General features: G+C 42.1%; 2 protein-coding genes across 5 annotated transcripts; one reads left to right on the top strand and one right to left on the bottom strand.

The window, feature by feature from the left end:
- Positions 1-1,651: 1,651 nt before the first annotated feature.
- On the top strand, positions 1,652-23,537 carry tpm4a (tropomyosin 4a). Of its 4 annotated transcripts, none has more exons than XM_062394760.1 (9): positions 1,652-1,910; positions 3,477-3,602; positions 17,833-17,966; positions 18,187-18,304; positions 18,815-18,885; positions 18,995-19,070; positions 20,052-20,114; positions 20,641-20,710; positions 22,251-23,537. In XM_062394760.1, exons 1-9 carry the CDS (start codon positions 1,797-1,799, stop codon positions 22,331-22,333), a joined length of 855 nt encoding a protein of 284 aa, XP_062250744.1. In that variant the 5' UTR covers positions 1,652-1,796; the 3' UTR covers positions 22,334-23,537. The 4 variants fall into 4 exon arrangements, with proteins under 4 accessions (XP_062250744.1, XP_062250743.1, XP_062250746.1 ...); XM_062394759.1 differs by lacking the exon at positions 22,251-23,537 and adding an exon at positions 21,393-21,622 and having other exon boundaries at positions 1,654-1,910; XM_062394762.1 differs by lacking the exons at positions 1,652-1,910; positions 3,477-3,602 and adding an exon at positions 8,277-8,833.
- LOC133960266 (small ribosomal subunit protein eS27-like) lies at positions 23,377-24,945 on the bottom strand. The gene is made up of 4 exons (XM_062394763.1): positions 24,788-24,945; positions 24,255-24,363; positions 24,025-24,135; positions 23,377-23,913 (listed from the first exon to the last, which is right to left on the bottom strand). Exons 1-4 carry the CDS (start codon positions 24,791-24,793, stop codon positions 23,891-23,893), a joined length of 249 nt encoding a protein of 82 aa, XP_062250747.1. The 5' UTR covers positions 24,794-24,945; the 3' UTR covers positions 23,377-23,890.
- Between the last annotated feature and the right edge of the window lie 473 nt (positions 24,946-25,418).

Here is a 25,418-nt window from a genome sequence, read left to right as displayed (position 1 = left end):
CCTCCTTCTGTCCTTTCATAAAATGTTCAGTGAATAAATAATGTCAATTCTTTTTTATTCCAGGAGAAGCAAAGTATCAGAAAGTATTTATTGCCAAGTAAGTTTACACCTACAAGAAATTTGCTCTGGTTGTTGGTGCATACAATGAACATAGAAACATAAAAATACAATAAATACAACACACATAAGAAAAGCAATAAAAAGAAACAATATATATTTACTCACTATTTACTTCTTATTTACTCCCTTTTTCTAATATTTATACGAAGTAACATTTATTTAGATATAAACATATCTAAATAAAATATATTTAATAGGGAATTTATGTGACAACTTGTGATGCTAGTGACTGATTTCAGAGCCAGTTGATCAATCTATGTTTGTCGGTCCTACAGATTTCCTCTCAGCTGATTTAATCGTTACTTATAATGAGAGATTTTTGGAGTTAGTCAGTCAGAAAAGAAAACAGAGAGGAAACTATTTGATCTCAACACTCACACATGTTACAAAGGTAAATATCAAGAAACAGTCGATGCGTGTCAATTAAATAAATGTGTGTCGATTTTAGTTTTTGTCATTGGGGTGCATACTTTAATATCGAGGGATCCTCTCCAGGGCCTTCTGTCTTTCTATCCCTCTCTCTCCATGAGCGTCAGGGAACAGAGGCCTCCATTGTTCACATAAACTCTGATTATCCATCTGTTTTCACCAAACTCAAATATCAGGTGCAGGGAACTCACAGCTCCAATTTCACATGGTGCTTCTTACCTTCCCACAAACTTGTACACATGTTTTCATCTTACTCGAAACAACCATTCAGGAGCTGTGTGAATTATGCAGAGCCACATAACCCAAACAGCTGAGTGATGATGGCACACAGGTACCATCACAGCAGTGTGTATTACGTTGGAGAGAATCAAATTATTTTCTAAGATAATGGTTCTAATTGAATCCTTACTCATCTTAGTTTTCTTGCTTTTTGTATTTTAGCTGGTTTGTGTTTTATTTCATAGCTCCAACGAGGCCCAACAGCCTCCATTCAGTTCAATCAAGTTAAAGGAAATTGCACATACTTATGGAGATCCTGCAAATGTTAAAGACGGTGATGAAGAATTCCTGGATCTTCCCCCTGATCCGATTCCTGCATAGACAAACACCTTCAAGTTTAATGCTAATATTTGATGCCGTGGGAACTCCTTCTCATACTCTCTCATCCATTCACTTTGGATCTCTCTCTCTCTCTCTCTCTCTCTCTCTTCTCTCTCTCAGGTGTTAGACGCTGTGTGCATGCAGGACTCTTTATCCACTGACAAGAGGTTAAATGTGGAAGCGGGACCCTGCGCTCTTCTGAGTGAAATCACAGAGACCCAAATAAGGCGATCGGTGAGCGAGCTGCGTGCAGCAGCCAGGACCATTCCTCAGAGAGGACTTGGACGGTGGGCTTGATAAGGTGGAGTGATAGTCAGGGAGTCAGTGTGGAGCAGAGTGGTGAGTAAAGGGATGGAGAGAAAGGATGGATGGTAGGAGGGAGGGTGAGAACATGGGAGGAGGAGGTGATCAGAGACTGGAGGCAGGTTCTGTTGCAGTTTAAATAACTACCCATATAGGGCTCAACTATCTCCTTCCCTCCGTCTCTCCCTTTCTGTTTCTCCCTCTATCCCTCTCCCCTTCTGTGCAGCTTTGTTGGGCTCCAGCTCTCGTCGGTGCTGAACCTCCTGCATCTCGCCAGCACATCCAGACAAGACGGGACTTGAGCTTAATCATCTCAGAGAGGAACACACACCCCAGCCGTCACCATGGAGGCCATCAAGAAGAAGATGCAGATGCTGAAACTGGACAAGGAGAACGCCATCGACCGAGCGGAGCAGGCTGAGACGGACAAGAAGGCGGCAGAGGATAAATGCAAACAGGTGGGGGGGTGAGAAAAGCAGATCAGAAATGGAGATAGATCAGATCAGGTCAGTGGTTGGGCAATTATAAGTGAAATCTAATCGAGATCAGGCAAGAATGAGCCGAAAGTCAAATAATATCTTAAATGTATGCATAAGATACTAAGCAAACAAACCTCCTGCTGAAAGGTTTCACGATAACTTGGAAAACTATTGTGAAATAAAGAATTCTCCATGTACAAGAAATATGCAGAGCTGTTGTATATACGTCTGTCTGCTTTTCCTTTTAAGGTGCTCTCTTAATCCAGCTCTTAGGCTAATCACAACAGTGATACCATACCAAACATACCTTTATGGAAACGGTCCGTAAACACTTCTCATTTATTTATGCTACATTCCTCACAGCTAATCTAGTTTGACTTGAGCTGTGTCTCAGATAGAAAATATTTAAAGTTCCTTTGCCATGGCTGAGAGTCTGGATGGAGACTTTGGCAAATGTCAGTGACTGTATGAGAAACACACGTCACTCCTTAAAAGGTCAGGAGAAACTCGGAGGATACATTTTATTTGTTCAACTAGAGCTTAAACATACTCAAGTAGGAAGAGCAAGTCCAAGCCTACATTCTGATCAATATGGTTGATCGCTACAACACACAGCACAGACAGCAAACACTGATACGCATCAACAGGTGCTGAATTTGGGGACAATAGGTCGAACTTAAATCTGTTTACAGTGAGGCTCAGGGAGAAATCATCACACCCCCACACCGGCTCAGGTGATGAGACCACCCAGGATCCGGAGTGGGTCTTTGGGGAGGAATAAGTGGAGACGTCACTCCGTCCCTCCAGGAGCCGTTTAAAGAGAGTTAATGGAGCCTCCGTCTCAGCGGACATCTGTCATAAAGTCTATTAGACAGATCTATCCAACACACAGGAGACAACATACACACACACACACACACACATAATAAGCATGCAAATGGAGACACAAATGTAGCCACACAAATGGGAGATTAGACGTACATACAAACACACCCATTGGGCCAATGGTTCCAGGCGTCTGTGTGTTCTCACTGATAACAGCTGTATTTTTAGACACCAGGAGAGAATGACAGTGTGGAGTTCAGTGGGATTATCAGAAGTACCTCATGGGCTCAAAGGGGGGACACTGATTAGGGGGGCTGGGGGGGGGGGGCACTTTACCCTCTGAGCCTGTATGTGTGTGTGTGAGAGAGAGAGAGAGAGAGAGAGAGAGGATTAGTCTCTACATAGCAGACCTTCTTGTCATGAGAGACTGATAGTAAACTATTACCATTAAAATGTCCCCAAACATCATAAATACAAATTAGACTCTCAAATCAGCCACAGCTACTTTATCAGACACCTGAATTTAAACACCGTGGCTTTACCAACGTTCAATCGGCCTCAACCATTATTTAACCACACACTGCAAACACACGACTCACACAATAACAAGAAAGACCTGATCTATCAAGTTGCTTTGTAGCTTATAATTATCAAAACAGTGCACAGAATAGAACAAGCCTTTTGTGTAGCAGTGTGGACTGACGGTGTTTTGTGTTGTAGATGGAGGAGGAGCTGCTGGACCTCCAGAAGAAGATGAAGCAGACAGAGGATGAACTGGACAAATTCTCTGAGGGCCTGAAAGACGCTCAGGAGAAACTGGAGCTGTCTGAGAAGACAGCGGCAGACGTGAGTGAGGGGGTCACACACTTGTCCTGTGCAGATGGTCACACACAGGGGGAGGGGTCAACTGAGTTTCAATTCACTTGCCTGACAAATATGAAATGAAGCAACCAGTCACAAAACAATGACGCTGTTATCCTCCTGACTCATTAGCAAAAGGACTCGGGACTCACTATTTTTGATTACTTGCTGTCTCCTGATCTGACACACACACACACACACTTAAACAAACACACAAACACATATTATTGTAGCACTTCTGAGAACCCAGGCCCCGTTATTCCACAGCTGGACAGTTGCTGAGGCAGTGTCAGCTGCCAGTTTACTTTGATCATCCATTGTGAACCGTTTGGAGCACTTCACTTCAGAGACCCTCACATTCCTGTGCAGCCACTCCTGAAAGATGAACACATGGATAAACTGTAGCCCCCTCACCCGCCAACATGCAGCACACACACCCGCACACACACATGTAAACACACACACAAACTTAGGCCCTTCATACCAGCAAACAGTTGAGCAGTCAAGGGTTAACAGAAAAACAAAAAATATACTGTTTTCATGCATTTTCCTTTTACCTTATAGTTCTGTCACAGGTCAGTCCTAAGGAATCATGAACATTATTTATTTATATGTAAGTACACAAAGTCACACTTCCCACAATTTGTATAGACTTGTACTCAAGCTCTAACGACAACAGCATGACCAAAATGAGGAAGTGTTGTTTTGACTGGTGCCAAGTGTTGAAACTGCATTTACCCAAATTCTCTTCTGCTTTGGTTCTATTTTGAGGTAGTGTAGCATTTCCATTGTTTGCTACACTGGTCTTACTACATTAAGGTTTTTATGGATAGAAGAAAGTAGTATTTATACTTAACGTATATTTAGTTTGCAATACTTTGTACTTTTCATTGATTTGGCATTACACTCCTTCAACACTGTCCCATTCACAACTGACAGTTTGTTTTAGAAAAGAAGGATGAAAACCGACGCTGCAGAACAATGGGTATCATTTGTCTTATTCTAGGCATTCTTCTCGCTTGTCAAAACCTGGTGGCTACAATACCCACAATGCAACTTGACTGATGATAGTTCACTTGGAGGTAAAGGTGTGTTGATAATAGCAGATAATGTAGCATCCATCCCTTTCAACAGGTCAGGTACGCTGACTTCCTTCTATCTCCACACGATCATATTCTTTGTATTTTTAAACTTGTAGTCCTCAGAGACTCAACCGAAAGTGAATAAGATGTTAGCAGAGCTCTGCGTTGAGTCACACATGACTTACACATCTAAAGGCCTGAAAACACACTTTATTGCGTTTGAGTTTTAAATTTGCAGAGTACATCTTTAGTTTAACTCAAAAATCAGGACTTGTACTTATAACAGGATTCTTCTACACTGTAGTATTGATTTATTTTCTTTATAGTAAATGATCTGATTACTTCTGAGAAGTATAAATAAGGTATGGGAAAAACTCATGGTGGGATGACTGTGTCCTCTTCATATGATCAAAACTAAACTCGAGTTTTGTAAGACTATTTGTGCGTTTGTGTGTGGACAAATATCCGTTGTGTGGTAGAACATTCAAAAATCCAGTTCTTCTGTGGCTAATCAGCTGCCATCTGGGGAAAAGGATAATATTTTAGGTTGTTGGCAGCACCACAAACCACAGAGCTATGTCTGTCAGGGGCTATTTCTGAGGCAGTTTCACATGTGTGCACAGGCGTGTGTGATTAGTCGTGTGTGTATTTGTAAAACAGTGTGTGTGAGAGAAGAGGGTTAGATTAAAGAAAAGTAATTTTTGGGGGAATTTGTTATTTATGCCAGTTTAGCAGTGAAATTTTACTTTAGTAGCAACAGCTAGTAATCCTGTTCAAATTAGATTACTAAACAAACCATGAGCAGAGAAAGAAGCATAAAAAAGATAATATACAAGAAAACCTCTCGGAGCTTCCACCGAGATGTGGTATTGTTTGAGTCTGGCAGAGGATATCCCTTGGAAATGCCGTGTTTTCTTACACACAAAGAGAGGGGAAGTGTCTGACACACAGACACAGAGTCGAAGGCCGAGACACGCTGGATTATCCTCACGCTGTGATTAAATAAACTCTGAGAATACTTCTGAGAAGCCTCATGCAAAGTGGGTCAAGTGGGCCCCTGGTATACTGAGAGGGCTTGTTGGAAGTTATGGTTTGAGACGGACCAGTTGTAGCTTGCCATCCTGAGTGAGCAGAATCAGGACCAATGCTCAGGTCAGAATAGATTTTCACAACAACACTGGTAAAGTGAAGCCCCCTGATTTTGAAGTGTTCAGCCCGGGAAGCCTTTCGACTCCGCTTCCGTGAATTCCCCTCCACATGTCACTGTATTAGAGGCAGCAGTCAAGTGATTACACATCTGAATTCACACAGAGGGAGCATGACCAGACTGGAAACCTGGAGGGGGCTGGGAAAGCAGACCAGTGAGCCAAAGACCCCGACAAGCAAGCAGTCGATTCACATTTAGGTTAGCCCAGTTCACTGCCCGTTTAAAACAAAGTGTCTGTCTTTGGGTCCCAATATTAAGAGACAGCATATAGGTGTCACCATGCTGGTGTCTATAACAACATTCCCCAAAGCAACAGTTACTGTTTGAGGGGAGAGCTGGACTGTGGTGGCCAGCCGGGCAGAGAAAGCAGAGAACAGGCAGGAGGGGGGGCTCTGGTATGTGAGGAATGCAGCTAAGGCAAACAGAAAGCCCCACAATCCTGTGTCTAATGAAATCAATGCTTCCAGCTTTTCCGGTGCAAGGGGGCAAATCAGACAGAGAGACCCAATCAGCAGAGGAGACTGATTTGTGAGAGGTTTTCTTCTTCGCGCTGACCAGCTGGACTGAATTTGAGCTGAACTGAGCCGAGCTGATCTGAGATCTGTCGGCCCCTGCTCAGCCAACCGCCATCCTTGCATGCGGCATGTTTGCTCTCAGGCCGATGGAGTGAATGGGAAAGGGTGAGGGTAAACACAGGGAGGGCTCGTGGCAGAGAAACATGGAAGATGGAGCATAAACCTGAATTACACCCACACAATGGACATAATCTACGAGCAGGCAGATGATAGATGATGTTTGCTGATCTCTGCCCTCAAGACAAACAGTTCCTCAAACAGAATGATGTATGATGATATTGCAGATTTAAAGATTGAACTTATAAATGAATTTAGAATGCATACACAAACTATGTAGTACAACAGTTCCTAACTTTGCTATTTCTATACCGTAAAGTCTTTCAACTATTTTACATACTTTAAGTATATATACTTATAGGTACATTTAAGCCCATGCAACTGAATCTCAAACTTTCCTTTTTGTACCGTTCACTATTATCATATCATATCCCCTATTGTCACATAGGGGGTCTGTGAGGCTTCTGCAGTTTAACCAGGAGGTGACGCTCAATGATACCATTGTCTCATTTAAGTTTTTTGTCACAAAGAAAGACATGTCTGTAACGTGTAACAAAAAAAATATATATATCAAAAAAGCAACACAAGGGACATTTATTTTTCACCCCCCTTTGACAGTCCTGTACAGCTGGCGTGCAGGGTGGCAACTTTAGAGTTTGAAGACGGCAAAGGTAAATTTAATGGTTAAATCAAGTTGGAAGTTGTTGAAGTTTGAGTGTGACATCTAAACTATGGGCCCTGCGCCTTTACACTAACTGAAAGTAAATCATCCTGGCTGTTCTTTTTTCTCTTGAAAGTCTTGTAGTGGTGATCACATCAGTCACAGGGATCAGCTTTTCCACACACACACACACACAGACACACACACACTCACACACACACACATACACACACATTTTTGTACTTCTATCTTAGTGAGGACACTCATTGGCAAAATGCATATCCTCATCTCAGCCACCACAACAATATACCCCACCCTAACCCCTGGCCCTTACCCAAACCACTTGACCATAATGCCTAAGCTTAACCACCTCGGTCTGAAACAAATAACCTAGAGGTCAGAAGTTAAAAGCCCTCTTTTGTTCTACCCACTAAAATCGCTCGTCTGGGTCATAATGCCTTCACCAACCGAGCGTCCTAGCCACTAGATGCCTAAACCTAGCCGTCTTGGTCCGGTACTAAAAGACGTAACGTTAATCCAGATCTCAACCGCTTCAAGACTAAGCTTCAAGTCGGAAGTCTTTCATCTAAAAGCTGAGCTAGAACTTCACTGGAAATACAGGGAACAGAAGTCAGAGATTGGACCAAAATCCAAACCACTGAAATCACAAATTTGGACGACTCAGTCTGGATCCCACCTGAGAGACTGAGACTGGAAGTCAGAGATATGATTTGGTTATTAAGTGGTATGTGGATGTAGAGCTATTGACTTACATTTTATGAATGATGAATTCGCCCTAACCCTAAAAGCAAATCTTGACTCCTAAACAGCCTATTGAAAAAGAGAAGACCGTAATGTCCAAAATATCCTAACTTTTCCAATATGTCCTTCTTCTAAAATTGTCCTCACAAAAATGTAAGTACAAGTACACGCACACACTACAGATACACACACTGTACAGATACACACGCACACACAGGCCCCGCCCTCTCTGACCTCATAGTGCCAGTCATCTCTCTCCTCCTCCTCCTCCTCCGTGTCTCAGTCTGGCGCTCTCTCTCTGCTTTCCTCTCCGCGCTGCCTTCCCCAATCCTCCTCCTCAAACTCCAGGCGTCCGGACCAAAACTGCCACATTCCCGAGGACAACTTTCAACTTTCTGCTCATGAACTTTACATTCCGTCAGATCAGGAGAAACTTTTGGACCTCACCTGGACACCCGCACTTCCTGGTTATATAACCTTTGGTGCACTTGAACGAATCCTTCACATTCCAAAGACTTTGGCCCCGGACGGAGATCGCTATATATATTTTGTTTTGTTGATCTTTTTCGATCTTCAAAGCCGACGATCACAGGCGTTACCGCAACATTCCGCATAGACCGAATAATCAGGGAGCAGCAGTTTACGTGTTCTAGCTTTTGCACAACTTTGAAGTAGTCTAAACTGTTTGCGTGGTTATTTTTCTACGTGTAGTCTTAAGTTCAGTGCGTAAAGAGTGAAGAATGGCAGGTGTGACCTCTCTGGATGCGGTGAAGAGGAAGATCCAGTGTTTGCAGCAGCAGGCCGACGAGGCGGAGGACCGGGCGCAAGTCCTACAGAGAGAGCTGGACAGTGAACGGGAGGTCCGAGAGAAAGTGAGACAAATCTTTCTCTCTTTTAAGTCGTTCTCTCCTCTTTCACCACCCTTCTCTCATAGTCTCTCCTACTTTCGCTCCCTTCTTCTCATCCACTTCCCAGTCCCTTGGACTCGTGTTATTGATTCATTCGCGGGCGTGATTATGCCACAATGCAAAGGCGTTGGTCTCTAATGAAAAAAAGAGAAAAAAAAGTTTGGATTCCTGCAGGTCCGTGCGCATGCGCAGTGCGGCCTGATCTACAGGCCTCCGTGGAACTACAGTGAATAATGTGGACCACGTAGACATTCTGTGCCTAATTCAATTGACCGATTAAGACTCAGCAAATCAATTCCTATTAATGCCAATTAGGCTATTAATCGTTGTTTGTGTTGTGATGCTGCTCTGCTGCCAACGTTCAGATGGATGTGATCGTGTTTGGAGTCAGTGTTAATCCCAGTGGCACTTCAGCAGGGTGGCTGTGTGCCAGCTGAACCACTGCCATGCCATCCACAGAGGAGAGGAGGAGAATGGCCGCAGAGTTAGAAAGTAGTCTACTCTGTTATTAGGGAATCAAAGAAAAAAATATATATAAAGTTTCATTTTCATCTAGAGCTGAGTGACTGAATCGAATCAGATATTAAAGGGAGAGGTTAAGTGCTTACATTTATTCAAAACCAAATAACACTGGTCAGAGCTTTCTTTTCAGTTTACTCAGTCTTCCATAGAAAATATTATCACAACAAAAATTATTTCAGGATTTAGTCATCATTATCACAGTATGTCAAATTATTATCTCTTTTAAGTTTAAAGACTGATTTTCGCTCCTGAGATAGACTTAATTGAATTGAAATGGTTTTGTTTTATTGCCCAGCCTGAGTGGAAGCTGAATATAGTTGTGTTTTGTTTTTAATGAAGATGTCTCTTAGGGCTCTGGGAACCTGTGATTAACATTTTTGGCTATTTCCTGACACGTAAGGCCAAACTGTTGATTAGTGCAATTATCAGTAATGAATGAATGGTCAATAGTCGCAGCCCTTTTATACGTTTATATTTCAGTATCAACCGCAGTTGCACAAATAGGCCTGTAAATATTCACCGCTTAACTTCACAAGGGTTGGGGATTTCCTCATTCTATAGGCAGGCAGGCATGTGTTGAAATTGACTCGACTGTCTCTTACTGTGAATTGGCCCAGCTCGGTCACCTGCCTGTCTCTTGACTCTACCTACATTCAGAGTTTTACAGCTTTACACAGAGAAGGTGGAGGCAACAGACAAATGCTGAGCTGCACAGATAGATAAGAGTCCTGACTTGTTTCACATGTTGCTTTATGGCGCACGATGCCATATCCTTTTGCATAGGAGCTGGTTAATGACAGGACAAGTGGAGAGATTGAAGGAGAGTGGGAGGGGAAGGTGTGGCTGTAAAGATATGGCAGCATGGATGATGAAAGGAGGAGGAAGGCTGGGGGAATAACCCCTTTGTTACAGACTAACTATTAGGTAACATGCCACTTTTTTAATTTGACAGTAGGCATTCGCTCAGCTTGTGGATAATTAACTTGTACATTTACACTGGTAGCATTCATAATCATTATTTTAAAACAACTCTTTTTCATAACCTTTGAGTTAAAAACTATCTTGGAACATATCAAGTACAGTGACTTTAACGTAAAATAATGGAATATTGTGATTGGTCGATGGACGTCTGTTCTTCTTCTACTACTCTCTGTAAATGTCTTCAGTGAATTATCCCTGTATGACCTGTAGAATCCAGAGCATTAAAGTAGAGATAGTAAATGTGCAAGTAAGTCATACTCCTCGTTTTATTTCATGGGGTAAATGAGGTTAATGTTTCACTTCCTGTCATTTTTAAATGTGAAGACATGAGTGCAGTATCCTTTTAAGTAACTAGTCCTAAAGCTATATCTCCACAATTTGAGAAACATGACACATCATACAAGAGTTGTCAAAGCACAAACTTTAACTCTTTCCCTTAAATGCCCTCATTCATCATTTATAACCAGAATATAAACTATACTCTAATATAAGAAAGGCTTGCCACTGCCATTGTTAACTCTGTATATACAATGTACAGTTATAGATGCTTCACATGAGAAGTTTAATTCATTGACAACTATATTATTAGGCATTTAAGAAACTTGTATCTGCGTACCACAACATTATAGTGTGTTGTAAATGTATTAAACGTGTGCTAACTGATTATTAATGCTCTATATTGAGGCTTGAAATTATATTTATCTGCCGAGTGGAAATATCGCATTTATTTCTTCCATTACATCCTAGTTAGCTATGATGTGTCAAAGCAGTTCCAGCTGTCACAGATTTCGCTGCGTGTGCGCTCACAGTGAAACAGAGCGCTGCATTTGTGTGGCGGTGCTGGTGTGGTGCCACATGTGAATAATTAGGACAACCTGCAGTTATTCCTTTGGCACAAAAACTCTTTCAGAGCATCACGGGGAGATCAAAACAGGAATCTTGCTGAGTGTGTCAAGGTAGTGAATCATGCTTTGAAAATGTGAAGGCAACAGGCAAATAACAACAACACTCAGCCACATCTCTCACTAAAAACTAAAAGTAATTGCTTTTGTGTTATTTATAAAGTGGTTTTGTTGCCTCGAGACGTTACTCAACTGCTCAGTAATGCTTTTAGGGTCTGTGAGGTTAAGAGACATGACTTTGTCTTGAAACGCTCATTGGAGCTGATTAGATGAGTTATATTTACGGCTTTTACCCTCAACAAGCTGTTCAGTTTTCACGGTGTTCACAGTCGTTACAGTTGTTTGCTGTTGGGGGTCCAGTGTCGAGAGTCGGACCAAAGATCTTTCGTGCTTCATTGAAAACTCTTGAGGACTCAGTGAGCAGCACAGATGAACCTGATTGGCTGGTTGTGTGTGTGTGTTTAAACGATTTTAAAAGATTGAAATAACAATGAATGTCAAATGATCATCAACACAAGTATCTGTTGCCTACCTCTGAGGTTTTTATGTTGTGTTCATGTTGTCACCAGAAAACATTCTGGTTGCCATTGTGACATGTAGTGTGTACCACATTGCATGCAGTGATACAGTTTGTGGTATAATGACCCACATTTAAAACCGCATTTAAAAGGGAAGTGGGGCTCCACTGAAGTATTTGCTCTGGGAAGGCCGTCCCTCCCAGGATGTCGTCTGCCGACTTGAGTCCAGCACTTCCTGTGCTTCTACTCCCAACACTTCCTGTCCCTGAGCTCTGGCCTTGATCAACAGGAAGATAAGCGTGAGCCGGACTTATTATGTGTGCTTAATGGTGGTTCCAGTTAGTGTTAAACAACTTAAGTAAAAGTTTAATAAAAAAAAAAAAAATACCTTCTAATGTCAAAACTGCCAGTTTCTCTGTAAAAAGCATCTGCTGTCTTTTCATCTGCATCTACAGCACCTTAATGACATTTTCTTTCCAACATAGAGTACATTGCTGAAAGTAAAACATAAATCATGAACATCCTAAGGAGAGCCACTCACCAGTTTGTCAAAATCGACTGAAGCTATCATCCATTCGCTGCTCAGTGGGCCACAAAGTTTTCTGATCCAACAGTCCGACAGTTTCAGTGGAAAGAATTACTTCCTGGTGTCACTGTTTTCTTTGGACTTTCTCCCTGTGAGTAGCTCAACTTTCCAAATATAACTGCCACATGTTGATACTTTTTGGCAGTGGTTGGCATTCTGGGGAACACTCCCCTGTAACTGGCTTTGTGGCTAAGCTGATTATGCAGGCCAAGGTTGCGGTTAGTAGAATATTTCTGTAGAATCCTTCCTAGCGAGTTTGCTGAAATGTCATTAAGATTAACATTTACAGATTGGAAATTGGTGTTTGAACCATTTCAAAGATTCTGTCAGATGCTAAATGTTCAGGGATGTTTTTGTAAAAGCAGGATCCTTACATGTGTTAGCATGACAGTGCTACTGCTGCAGAGTTGAAGTGGAATTCATCTTCCCTGAAAGGAGTGTAAACTTTTATTGGAAGAACTCCTCACCTCTTTGTTAAGAGTGCAGATACTGTCATTTGTCATTTTACAAATGGGTTGGAGTCAACTCCTTGTCAGGTTTTGACACTTAGCCTCAAACCAGCCCACAATATGTGTGGAAATCAGAAAACACACTGTAGTAAAAATGGCACAAAGAAACTCATTGTTATGTTTTTCTTGAGGTTTTTCTTGGTCTTCTTCATCGTCTGTACCTCATGACAGACTGCGCTCGCCCTGTATGCATCTGTTTTTGCATGCCACATCTCTTTGGGATGATAACGATAACACATGTTCACATTTAGTGTAGCGTGTGGCGGTGTCAGGAATAACTTACCCTGAAACCTCAACAGCATTGTGCTGCTTATTAGCCCACTGCCCCAGAATTAGCCAGTAATTGGATTCCTCTTTCACTCGTCCTTGATCCTGTCTCTAATGCATGTAATACACAGAGGTATTTATTAAGTCATTCCCAGTAGAATTGTATCCTCAATGGAATGTAGACTGCCCACTATGTGGAGGTGAATGAACATTAGTCAACCACAAATAGCACATTAGAGTCCTGCGTTCTAACATATTGTAATTTATGTCACTTAATGATGCAGCTGGAAACGGCCAAACAGCATTGACTGTAAAAGGAACAGTTTACATTTTTGGGACGTTATTTTTTTTGCTTTCTTGCTGAGAACTACACAAGGGATGGGTTAAGATTGGCTTAACAATAAATATGAAACTACAGCCAGCAGCCAGTTAGCTTAGGTTAGCATAAGGCCAGGAACAAAAGGTAGCCTGGAATGTTGGTGTCTAAATAGCTAAATTTAGCCAATCAGCACATCCAACACTCATTAACACTGTTTATGTTCTAAATTGTATTCATAAAAAAAGCATAAAAATGACGTGGTGATTTTGCGAGCTTCAGTGACAATCAGACTTGGTTAAACCTTAACGTTTTTACACAGATTAAGTCTGTGGGTTTTTTTAGTGAGCCATAAACGTGCTGCTCATAGACTGTATTTAAAGATGAATTATGCATCTCCACTTCCTCCCACTATCCAGAAATGAAACTAAAAATAAAGTTGTAGCCAGAATCTGTTTAGTAGTGATCTGGGGAAGGAGCTGTGGTACCGAGGACCTGAAGGTACAGGTCCTCGACCAATCAGTCAGACCTGTCAATCATGACTTGTCATCCCTGCAAATTACTAATTAAAACCAAACGTACCACCTAAACAAGCAGTGTGTTAGCAGTGTGATAAGAACTACCTAAAATGACAGCAAATATATTTGACTTTACTTTTTAGTTTGGGCCATGTGCCTTCTGTTAACATGGAGAAGGTGGGACTTGTGCCCTCAAGCCAACCAGCAGTCATGTTGTTCATCTTTATAGTCTATACTCTACGTTGCTGCCAGGCAGATGTTGTTACCTTTGGACTGAGCCAGGCTAGCAGTTTCCCTTGGATTTGAGTCTTTGTGCTAAGGTAAGCTAACTATCTCCTGGCAGTAGTGTCATTTTTACTGTACAGTAAAGAGAGAAAAGGAAATTCTGTTATCTAACTCTTGGAAACAAAGCATTTAAGAACCTCATCCTTTAGGAATGTGGCTGCCAATGTGGCCAAAGGCCCTTTAGCAAGGCATCAACTGGTCCAGGGGAACAGTTAAGTGGGCATCAACACCCTGAAAATACCATTCACCTCTTAGAAAGCGCTGGTGTTACACATTAAAGTAGCTTGATAACAGAGCACACAGTGTTTGTGTGTTTTTGTCCAGCTCGCAGCCACAATCTTCACGATACTCCTCCACAAACCTTCTCCATAGTTTGTTTTACCATATAAGGCGGTGGCAGCGCGGGAATGCAAAGTGGGTGCTAAAGGAAGGGGCACGGCCAGAGAGAGAGAGAAAGAGAGAGAGAGAGAGAGAACACCGGCTCTGAGAGAAAGAACAATCAAAGGGAGGATGTGAAAGGATGTCGGGTTGCTAACTTCCTGTCACCTTTTTTGAGAATCCCCATTTACAGTGATGTCAGTCATTTTTCAGAGTAATCTCTCATTCCCTGAGACCTTTACCTGGGGATTACAGTGAATAACTTGTGCAGCAGCTCTGAAAACTTTTCAAAAAGCTTGTGATACCATCAGCTACGCGTCATGTCACTTAAATCATTTTCTAAAGCCGCAAAGGGTTAAGTATTTCAAACATCGCCGTCAGAATCCACAGCAAAAACAATTGTCTTCTCTGGTCATGGCTGAGTGATAGAGAGACATGAGACTATGTACTGTATGCACCCAGGTTTTTTAAAACTTAACACAAGGCTGTCTCTGTCTATAAGGGGACCCTCCTCCCCGACATGTGATTGTGAAAATCTGATGCCAGATAAATCAGGTTGCACACTTAAGATTGTGTGCGTAGATATACTACCGCCATAGTGCTATGAGCTCAGAGTTTGTGTTTGTGTGTTGGTTAACAACAAGCTTTTTACTGGGCAGGAAACTAACAGGTCGCTCGCTGGCAATTTTATTGTGTGTGGCAGACACTGACAGAATGAAAGTTTCTGTTTGCATGTTTGCAGTGTGTGTGTGTTTGTGTGTGTTGTTTGTGTGTGTGTCTGGAAATGCATTACAGCATCTGAGCTGCCAGTGTAGCTGACCTAAAGCTGAATGAATGGCGTGTTTGTTTGTAGGCAGCCTGTATTCTTCTCTCAGGTCTCAGGAAGTAACGCTATCTGTTATTCCAGGCTCCGGTTTAACTCTATCCAACATTTCTCCCCGGCCAGATGTGGTTTGGACAGAAATGGACCCATGCAAAGGGACATCGCTGATGAGATTTCAAGGTGTTTTGACCGATTTACGACTTTTCATTCATTCTGCGTTGGTTTAGGTTTTCCTCTTGTCGAGTTCAGGTTGTTTTAAGACACGTCAATGCTCGTATCGGAGGCAGCCCCATGGCAGCGGTGGGTGCAGCTGGGCAGGACCTGGGAGAGGAAGAAACAGAGCTAAAAGAGGGAGAGACACAGAGAGAGAAAAAAAAGGAGATGTGGAAAGAGTGAGTGGCCAGTCAGCAGTTCTAGACGACATGGAGAAAATGTGAAAAATTAAAGAAGCGGGTGCCAGCAGCCGACAAGCAGGAAACCTTATGTTCATTTCCTGAAGTATTGAGTGTATGACAGAATGGAAGAGAGGAGTGTATGGAGGTCTATTTTATTCTCGGCACAGACAGACTTAACTGTTTTCCACTTTGGTTTCAGAGCTCTCTGTCACTTGCTTCTCTGTGCAGCAAACCTTCCCTTCTTCGATGCCAGTCCTTTGCTTTCAGACTTTATCGGCACAGATGTGCAGCAGAATGACTCAAGCACCTGTAAACTCAATGGCAGACCCTTTGACTTTTGATCTGACTTCTGCACCGAATGACTAGCTAATGAGTCACTGACCTAGTATGTACTGCCTGGCGGCAGTGCACAGAATAAAGTCTCAGCCGCTCGGTTTCAGGCACGGGCTGTAAACGTGGGTTTGAATGAATGGTCCAGTATTACAACAGTTCAAAAGTGCAGCTATGTAGTGCTCCCTGGTTGTAAACTTCAGATTTTAACAGGGGAAAGTTTCTGTGAGGTAACGTTGAAAAGTGAACTGGGCTGGATTTCAGCTTGAATGCGGCTCCCTAGGAGGTGGTGGTTGGAAGAACTCCCTGACCAGCAGAGAGGAAATGCCTGTGTAGTTGTCTGTTTGCTTTCTTTTTCCTCTCTGTGCCTTTGTTTACCGAGTGCAGATGAGAAGAAGCCCGTTCGACCCCCCCTTCTTGCCCCAGTTCTGCATTCACAATCCCTGGAAATTGAGTTTTAAGTAAGCGTTTCATTCAAATCCGACGATCTTCAGATATTAAACAGGTTTACGCTCTCCAGCGTGACTCAGCTCCAGAGACTGATTATTTAATGGTAGAAGCTGCTCCTAAAGGAGATCCTCTCGCTGGGTCTATTTCACATATTATTCATTAGCTAGAGTCAAATATTGATTTGTGAAACATGAGTAACCCCATAGAGCAAGAACAATCGATTACAGTATCTTACGTTCTCAGAATGATGGAGTTGAAAGTATTTATTTCACTTGCGGTCAAACCTCTATGTCCATTCAGGTGTGATAAGAGAATGATACTGTGCTTTATGACAGAGAACTGAGTGATCATGCTAAATATTTATCTGTAGTTACCGTGGTTACATTTGGGTATTTTAACATTAAATTGAATGTTGCTTCTTGAGCTGCCTCTTTTCTTTAGCTGCGTGGTTTCCATAAGAATATGCACTGTTGTGATGACACAATGGAAAAAATATTTGAATTACTGTTCTTCAATCTATTTTAAAATCTGAGTCATGTTTTTTTATAGCTTTTATTTCATTATTTTTCTATATAATATCAGCACACTTGGGAAAAGTCTTCATTATACAAAAAGCTGAGTTATTTAGGGAGGAGTTGAATTGAGTGCATCTAAATTGTAATTGATTTATGACATTTACAAGTGGAAGTGGTTGAGTTAATAAAAGTCCGGTTACGCAGTGACTCTTTGTAACGACCAAGGATTTGTGATGATACGTTTTGTTCATGTCATTTCGATGAGTCTGCTGCACGGCATCAAGGAGATGCTCCTGACTGCTGGTGGCAGTGATCCAGGAAATTCAGACTTTGCAGATTCCCCTGATCTCGAGAAAAAACTCTGACTCACCAGCTTGCTCCTGCAGAGACCTCATCAGCCATAAAGCAAAGAAAGCAAGAGTTTAATAGTTGCTGCTGTGCAAACATGTAAAACATGGCTGTCCCTTCTTTTCTTCATATTTCTTCTTTTCAGCCTAATATTTTATTATAGATTAGGCTGTGGTCTATGTCCCCCAATTGCCCTCTTCGTGCCTTTTCCCTCTCTTCCCTATTTTATGGGTGGGAACAGGGGGATGGGAAGACCAGTTTGGATGATTTAAAGCTGAACAAATGACTAAAGTCCTCTCTTCTCTGACCCCCCCCCCCAGGCGGAGGGAGATGTAGCAGGCCTGAACCGTAGGATCCAGCTGGTGGAGGAGGAGTTAGACCGAGCCCAGGAGAGACTGGCCACAGCACTGCAGAAGCTGGAGGAGGCCGAGAAGGCTGCCGACGAGAGCGAGAGGTCAGAACAGAAATTCTCCCTGATATCCCTTTAGACACCTGCATTTCATTTCCTGCTGGGTGCATTGAAACTTTTAACATGCAATAATGTGAGATTAAGTTTTACCTCATTTGTTGCTACACCTTGGCTTTCACAAAATAAATCATCTGAAGATTAATTTCTACGCTCAGTACATTTGGAGTCATTCATACCTGACCTTCACTGTGTCCTGTCCTCTCAGAGGGATGAAGGTGATCGAGAACCGAGCGAGTAAGGACGAGGAGAAGATGGAGATTCAGGAGATGCAGCTGAAGGAGGCCAAACACATTGCAGAGGAGGCTGACCGCAAATATGAGGAGGTGAGATGGAGCCTGTTAAGAACAACACTGACATTATCAACACGGGATGACTTCCACTACTACTTTGTGCCTTCAGCCCCTTAAAATAAGGGTTGATAATCGGTTTCTCTTATTTGTTGAAATCCTCTTCCTGTCCTTCAATGGCCATCAATAAAGAAAGCTGTCTGAAAAACTATATACGGAATCTGTGGATCTTGCAGGACTGTAATAAACACAACCTATCATTTGATTGGGATTGAACGAAATTATTGGTCAGCTTACCTGTCTGTCACTAACTGACCTGCCTACCTGCATGCACCCTGACCCCTGCTCTCCCTCCGCATGACCCTAGTCACGAAGCCAGAAGAAAGTGAGCGAGTCTCAACACGTTTATGTGTTTTGGGGGCGAGCGGGTCGATGGGAGGGGGTTGGATGCAATGCTTGAGTTTTTCAAAGTGTTGCTTGCTCTGCTGCTAGCATGTCCAGGAATTCCAACCCTAGCTTTACGTTTTTTTATGTTCTTCACCCCAGGTGGCTCGTAAGCTGGTGATCCTGGAGGGAGAGCTGGAGAGAGCCGAGGAGAGGGCCGAGCTCTCAGAATGGTAAACCCACTGACTTCTCAAATGGAACTACGCACATAGGTAGCACTTGCCCTCACCTCCCATTCCTTTTCCATTAAAACCAAACATGTGTCTATGATTATCTCCACAGTAAAGCCAGTGACCTGGAGGAGGAGCTGAAAAATGTGACCAACAACCTGAAATCCTTAGAAGCCCAGTCTGAGAAGGTGAGACTGAACTTCATAATAAACCAAGTATATTTGTTACATTTAGGATTAATATTTCTATTCTCTACCCTCCTGGAGTTTTTCAACATAGGAAGACATTTTGTTTTTATCAGTAATGTTAAAGATAAGCATGGCTTCATGTCAAAGCTACTGTATATACCCCACAAATTGGGAAAGAAAAAAACACTCGTTTACCAAGTTAAGATGCATTCACTGACTTTGACAAACCTATGGCCAAACGTATGCTTCAGTTGTAAAAACATATTATTTTTATCAGAATAGCTACTATTAAGACAAAGTTTACTCACACTGCAGCTCTCTTTCACAAACAACCTAAATTTATACCGCCGTATTTAACGAACAGCAGGCACACACTAATCTCCACGTCCTTGCAACCTGTTATTTGGGCTGTTTTTGTGGCTCGGTTGGTAGTAATTTGAGTGAGTGTGGGGGGGGGGGGGACACAACCTCACCAGGGCATTGTTCTAAACTCATTTTAGTATTATATCTACCGACCCCTTACATACAAACTAAATTTTTTCGTCCTCAGCTTATTTAGAGTCGAGAATCTAAATGTATCAAGAGATCAGCCCTCGTTTGTCAGCCAGCAGAGACCTGCAGCACATTCTTCCTGTTCGCTGTGTTTCCTCCCTGGGCGCAGACAGGCGGCACGACAGCATGCCAGGCTTACCACATGACCGCGCTCCCTGAGCGATACGAGCCCTCGCTTTGTTCAGTCTGGCCTGCCAAGGCTGACATCATAGCTCAACCTGTTGTCAGGCCCGGCCAACACCTCTGTTCTTTTGTGCAGCTCCCTCCCTTTTTTTTTTTTTACAAGTCACTCCTTACAGGGAGTGGTTTTACAGCTCATGGACTAATTGTAATGTGTGATGGCTGCGAGCAAGTGTGGGCATGCGTTCTTTCAATATCTGTTTTCTAATTATATTATTTGTCTGCGTGTCTCTCTCTCTCTATCAACAGTACTCAGAAAAGGAAGACAAGTATGAGGAGGAGATCAAAGTTCTCACTGACAAACTGAAGGAGGTGAGATCTTAGTGATTCCACAGCAGAGAATATTTCCAAAAGACGGCTCCCTCCAGTGGCAGTGGTACACAGTGTCTGAGCGTGCACTGTATACTTTTTATAGACAAATGAGCAATGTCCCACATAAATTAAGGTTCTTAAGGACTTTAAAATCTAGTTAATGGACTTTCCGCCGAATCTAATGACATTTGCTGCATGTCATTGTCACTTCCGATTGTCCTACACTGTATGAAACTTTTAAAACAGAAAATTATCAACTCATATCAACCCCAGCTTTATTTTATTGGGTTAATTATGAGCATGCATTCAAAACTAAAATGTGATAAACCACATCGATTCCACGCCAGGGAATTTCACTTCTCAATTACAGCAGCAAATGAGGTAGACAAGAGAACATATGAAAAGTTAAACAAGTAGAGATATAATGTACATGATAAACACCTTTCACTGCAGACTAAGTAAGATATTGTTTGTAGAGAGGGTCATTGTCGCACACCCTGTGACATTGTGTCTGTGTTTCCGTCAGGCTGAAACCCGTGCAGAGTTTGCAGAGAGGACAGTGGCCAAACTGGAAAAGTCCATCGATGACCTGGAAGGTATGAGACCGGTGCAGCTTGGATTATATAGAACGTAAAGTTGCGGGGTTTGCTCCACTTAGAACCAAAATACACAGTCGTCTGGTCACAAGATTACATTCAGTGTCAGTGCTTTAGGAAATGTCTGTTGATGAATCACCAGTAGATGGTTTAACAGTTTCCTGTGGGTAAGACTTGAATAACATGCACAATTGTATAGTTCAGTTGGACAGATCCAGGAAGGAATGTCCAATTACAGCAGAACATTTTTTGTGGAAAGGAAAAGCTTTCCTGCCAAATGTATGGAAACTCTTTACCTAAGACAAGCTAATAACAGGTCCTTGTTTCCAAAGGACCGCAGCTTCGTGTCGGCCATGTTGTAGAGAGTGGTCACTTTTTAGTGGTCAGGCAGCTGAGTTTATAGAGTTATTGGAGCGGTTTTATGTGACAATCAGAGTGGTTTAAAATGGTCAAAGCTCACGTAGCACGAGAACTGACGTAGTTAGCGATGCATCGTTCTTTCTTCCAAGCAAATTTCTGCATCTTTAAAAAAGTAAGCCTGACCTATTTTTTGTCTCCTCCTTCCTTCCCTCTGCTTTTTTCTGCCTCCCTCTGTCTCTCGTTCTCGTCACGCTTTTGGCTTGCTTGTGTCGCCGCTGTCCTTGACACCTGCCCTTACTTCCTGTCGACCTCTGACCTCCAGATGAACTGTATGCGCAGAAGCTGAAGTACAAGGCCATTAGTGAGGAGCTGGACCATGCCCTCAATGACATGACTTCTCTGTAGATGCTCTGCCTCTCTCTGCCTCTCACTTCCACTCTTTCCTGACCTTCTCTGAATGTTTGGACTCCTCGTCTTCCCTCTGTGGACGCTATGTGCCTTCTGCTCATCTTGCTATGCAAAAGAACTAATTAAAAACCACTTTGCAGCTTATGTCTCTGTGCTTGATGATCTGTACCAGCATATAGCTTGTTGCATCACAGAATAATGAAATATTTAACCCATAGCCTCAGTTTCCTACAAAGTTTATTTTTCTAACTAGGCAACCAGCAGTTTCTTGTTGTACTATTGGTTGTGACTGTACATTGTCCATCTGAATATCAGTTATACAAGGTGAGCTCTTCTGGTGATAATTACTTTGGTTTTGCTGTGAATTAATGGAGTTTTCCGATCTCCCTTAACCCTTGAAAACCCCTTTAAGTCTTATGTGTTTTTGATTGTTTCTGATATTATAGATACATTTTTCAACAATTTAGCGTCTAATACAGTAAATGCCTCCACAGTGTTGCACACAAGTCTTCTAAAAAGTCTGTATACGGTTCCATACTAAGAGTCTGCAGTTTGTGCATGGACGACACAGCGTGTGGTTGAATATTTTGCATGTGGCACAACTTACCAAAGGTAGTCATGCATATCAACTGTCTAGTTACACAGTGCTCTGTTTGGTTCCTCAGGGGAAGCCTTCTGGCAGGCCCATTTTGTGAATTAGCATGACATTGCATTCGTGAGAACAGAATTATTTGCTGAGGTTCACTCTTGTCACTTTTCTTTCCCTCAACAGAGAACTTATCAAGAGCCAAAGAGGAGAATCTGGGCATGCACCAAGTCCTGGACCAGACCCTGCAGGAACTGAACAGCTTATAAACACACAGAGAGGAAACTGCAGAGGACGAGATCGTCACGTCACATTCCATTAGATGATGTTCGACTCCATTCCACAGTTCGAGCTGTAAAATCTACCCCCCACCCTACCCTCCCCCCCATGTACCAGGGGGATTAACTTAATGCTTGTCCCTTAAAGGTTTTTTTTTTTCCAAGGCACAACTTTTTTTCTTTAATTTTTGGGGGAATGGGAAGTCGTTTTAAAACCATTTTTTGACCACTCGTTTAGAAAAGAACTGGCAAATTAAAACACCCAAAGAAACCTCAGATTCGGTCACTCAACCACTTAAACATCATTTTTTCCATTTTATATGCACATACATTAAAGCCTCTGTCTGATTATTATTATTACACAGGTCGCAGATGGTGCTGGGGGGTTCTCTCAGTCTGCACAAGTGTGGCTCTGAAGTGCCACCCAGTGGTGACTTAAAGTCATGAAGTTTTTGGTCATGTTCTAACTCCTGAGGAGGCTCCAATCAACTCGTCTGTCTCAGCAGTGTCCTCGTCAATCTCAGCTGGGCTCATGGAAAGGTTTCATTCAGAAGTAAAACAAGTCAAGACACATGGTCCTCAGTAAAAATTGTGTATTTTTGCCTGATTATGCTGAAGCTTACATGTTGGAAGATGCAGAGTATTTACAGTGCATCGCTTTACTTCATCTCTATTCATGGGATGTGGGAATCAATGCCATGAAATGAAAGACCTTTCCTCAAGCACAACCTGCTCATCGACGCCTCCTGCACCATCGCCGACAACATGCCATCATGTAGCCAATATTAACTAGACTTACAATATGTTGTATTACATGAGCGAGCTAAACCCCAAACCACTGGAAGCTTGGTTAAGTTTTGCCAACCGTGGATACTTATTGTATATAGTAGAATAATGGTAGGTAAGTCGTATTGTTTGATTTTTTTCCTTCCGTTGGGTGGGTGGGGGGTGGGACTGGGTTGTTTCATTTACACCACTTTTTTTTTATGCCAGGGGAAATCTCAAGACCAAAGAACACACATAAGACTAGACAGTTAATTCTTCAAAATGTTTTATTATTTTTTGATTGTGATGGTCGTCGTGGTTTCATCTTGTGCCAGGGCCATGAGCAGCGCCTCACATCTGATTATGGCTCTTTTGAAATATTACATTCACCACCCCCTCTTATGTCAGTCTAATAAATGTTTTACAGAAATCTGGAGTCCTCCAACTGGTTTTTCATTTTTGATGATTACAAGCACATGAAACATGATCATCTTGGTAAAAGTATTTTAATCAATACTACATCATCTCTTGGCTATATCATTCTGATATACCTAATTCAATATGAGCGCATTGGAATGTGTATATAGTTCCCTTAACCTACTCTACCCCATTCAACCCCACAGGGGGAATTTAATTTTACACCACATTATCAAGATACAGATGGAGGCGATGTCTCTTCTTTCTTTTCTCACATTTAAATCATAAACATAGAGTTTGAGCCTCAGAATCCTTTTCCCATCCTTCCTGTCATTGGATGCTCAGGTGCGTCTGCTCAGTAAGAGGCTATTTCCGTCTGAAGGCGCAGCCTAGGGAAACGGAAAAGATCAATTTCATTATCTCAGCATCGACAAAACCGTGACCTGGACTTATTTGTTTATATATAGAGTAAATAAAGCAGTTTGGGACATTTTCCTCACCTGGAGTGAGTCTGCATTTTCCCCCTTGTGGTTGGGTGAGGATTAATGAGCAGCCCGCACATGGTACCACTGTCTGTGAATGGCTGAAGATGGTGGTGATCCTGTAGCAGCCTGCAAATTATCCAAATGTGAGAATATAGAGAAATACAAATAAAGGATGATACTCAAATACATTGTAACATCAGTCTGGGAATGAGATGTGTGGTGCAGCAGGGACCTAAGGTCCTAACCTGTGCATTTAACATCCATGAAGTAGGAGTTCGGACTCTGCACCAGCCTCTTCTTCTTGTGTCGCCTCCTCTCCTCAGTGACGCTGGGGTGCATCAGATCCTTGGCCAGCTGCAATGAGGAGAGACCCATATGATTTTTCATTGAAGAATTTCATTCACTAATTTTCATCACTTATTCATTGAATGACGAGGCCCCTGTTTGGTTTTGGTGCCTCCGACAGTCTGAGGAATGAATTGCAAGGAATAACAAGTGCACAAACATGTCCAGACAAGTCCAAACATCTTCCTGACAGCTACACTGACTGCTCTGCAGATTTCATGGTAAACTCTCCACATGTCAGCTGATCAAACTTTATAACAGCTCTCTGTCAGACACACTTGATTTGCAACCTCTAACCACAAAAACAAAACAAAAAATCGAGTTGACTTTAAAACCGCAAAGAGGCAGGGTTGACAAAAGTTCTCCACAACAAACGAAGTTCAAGAATGAAACAAAATAAAATGATTTACAGTAGCACAAGATATTCACTCACCGGCATGTTGGTTCAGATCACTCAGGTTTTTCGTCTAAAACAGATAGAACGTGATACAGTGTGATCGGCCTCTCTTACGGTATGTTGTTGATCTGAACCTGCTGATGAACGTTCAGTACCAGACTACACCAGGAGGCGGAGTCCTTGTCGTCAGGGGCGGGGTTACTCATAATACTGGCTGAACTGGTCCATGTCATGAACAATGATTTGTATATCTACAATTTATGTATGATTAGCAGGAGTCAAATACAAAAGATGTACAGATAACTAGGTCATTATTTCGATCACTCCTCTTTCTAAATCCAGTTTTAAGAAATGATCTGTAAAGTTTATACTGAGCTCACCAATTTCTATCGAAGTGTTTGTGTATTTGTTGTGTTCACACCAAAAAGTCAAATATAAAAAGTTTGCTCTGTACTACTAGGATAAAAATATAAAATGTTCATATGTAAGAATCTGGTACGTGTATCGTTTTAGTTACTATTATTGCAATGAAATTACTCAAATTATGAATACCTTGTAAATATTGTTGCCATTAAGTTTTGATCGTTCTACAAAATGATTAGATTGATTTTGATTTAGCTTACTGTTGTACTGTTGGATTTGTAGACTTTAACTCCAGCTTTATTTA

Source organism: Platichthys flesus, chromosome 9, assembly GCF_949316205.1.
Source record: "Platichthys flesus chromosome 9, fPlaFle2.1, whole genome shotgun sequence".
Lineage (NCBI taxonomy): Eukaryota > Metazoa > Chordata > Actinopteri > Pleuronectiformes > Pleuronectidae > Platichthys > Platichthys flesus.
This window is presented reverse-complemented; position numbering and strand designations above follow the sequence as displayed.

What these genes read in the sequence shown, in the direction of transcription:
- tpm4a (XM_062394760.1), top strand. Translation starts at nt 1,797, where the DNA reads ATGGAGGCCATCAAGAAGAAGATGCAGATGCTGAAACTGGACAAGGAG. An exon ending in CTGAGAAGACAGCGGCAGAC is followed by an intron (nt 3,603 to 17,832) that starts GTGAGTGAGGGG and finishes CCCCCCCCCCAG; the next exon opens with GCGGAGGGAGATGTAGCAGG. An exon ending in TCACTGACAAACTGAAGGAG is followed by an intron (nt 20,115 to 20,640) that starts GTGAGATCTTAG and finishes TGTTTCCGTCAG; the next exon opens with GCTGAAACCCGTGCAGAGTT.
- LOC133960266 (XM_062394763.1), bottom strand. An exon ending in CATGGATGTTAAATGCACAG is followed by an intron (nt 24,136 to 24,254) that starts GTTAGGACCTTA and finishes GATAATTTGCAG; the next exon opens with GCTGCTACAGGATCACCACC. An exon ending in AAAATGCAGACTCACTCCAG is followed by an intron (nt 23,914 to 24,024) that starts GTGAGGAAAATG and finishes CCGTTTCCCTAG; the next exon opens with GCTGCGCCTTCAGACGGAAA.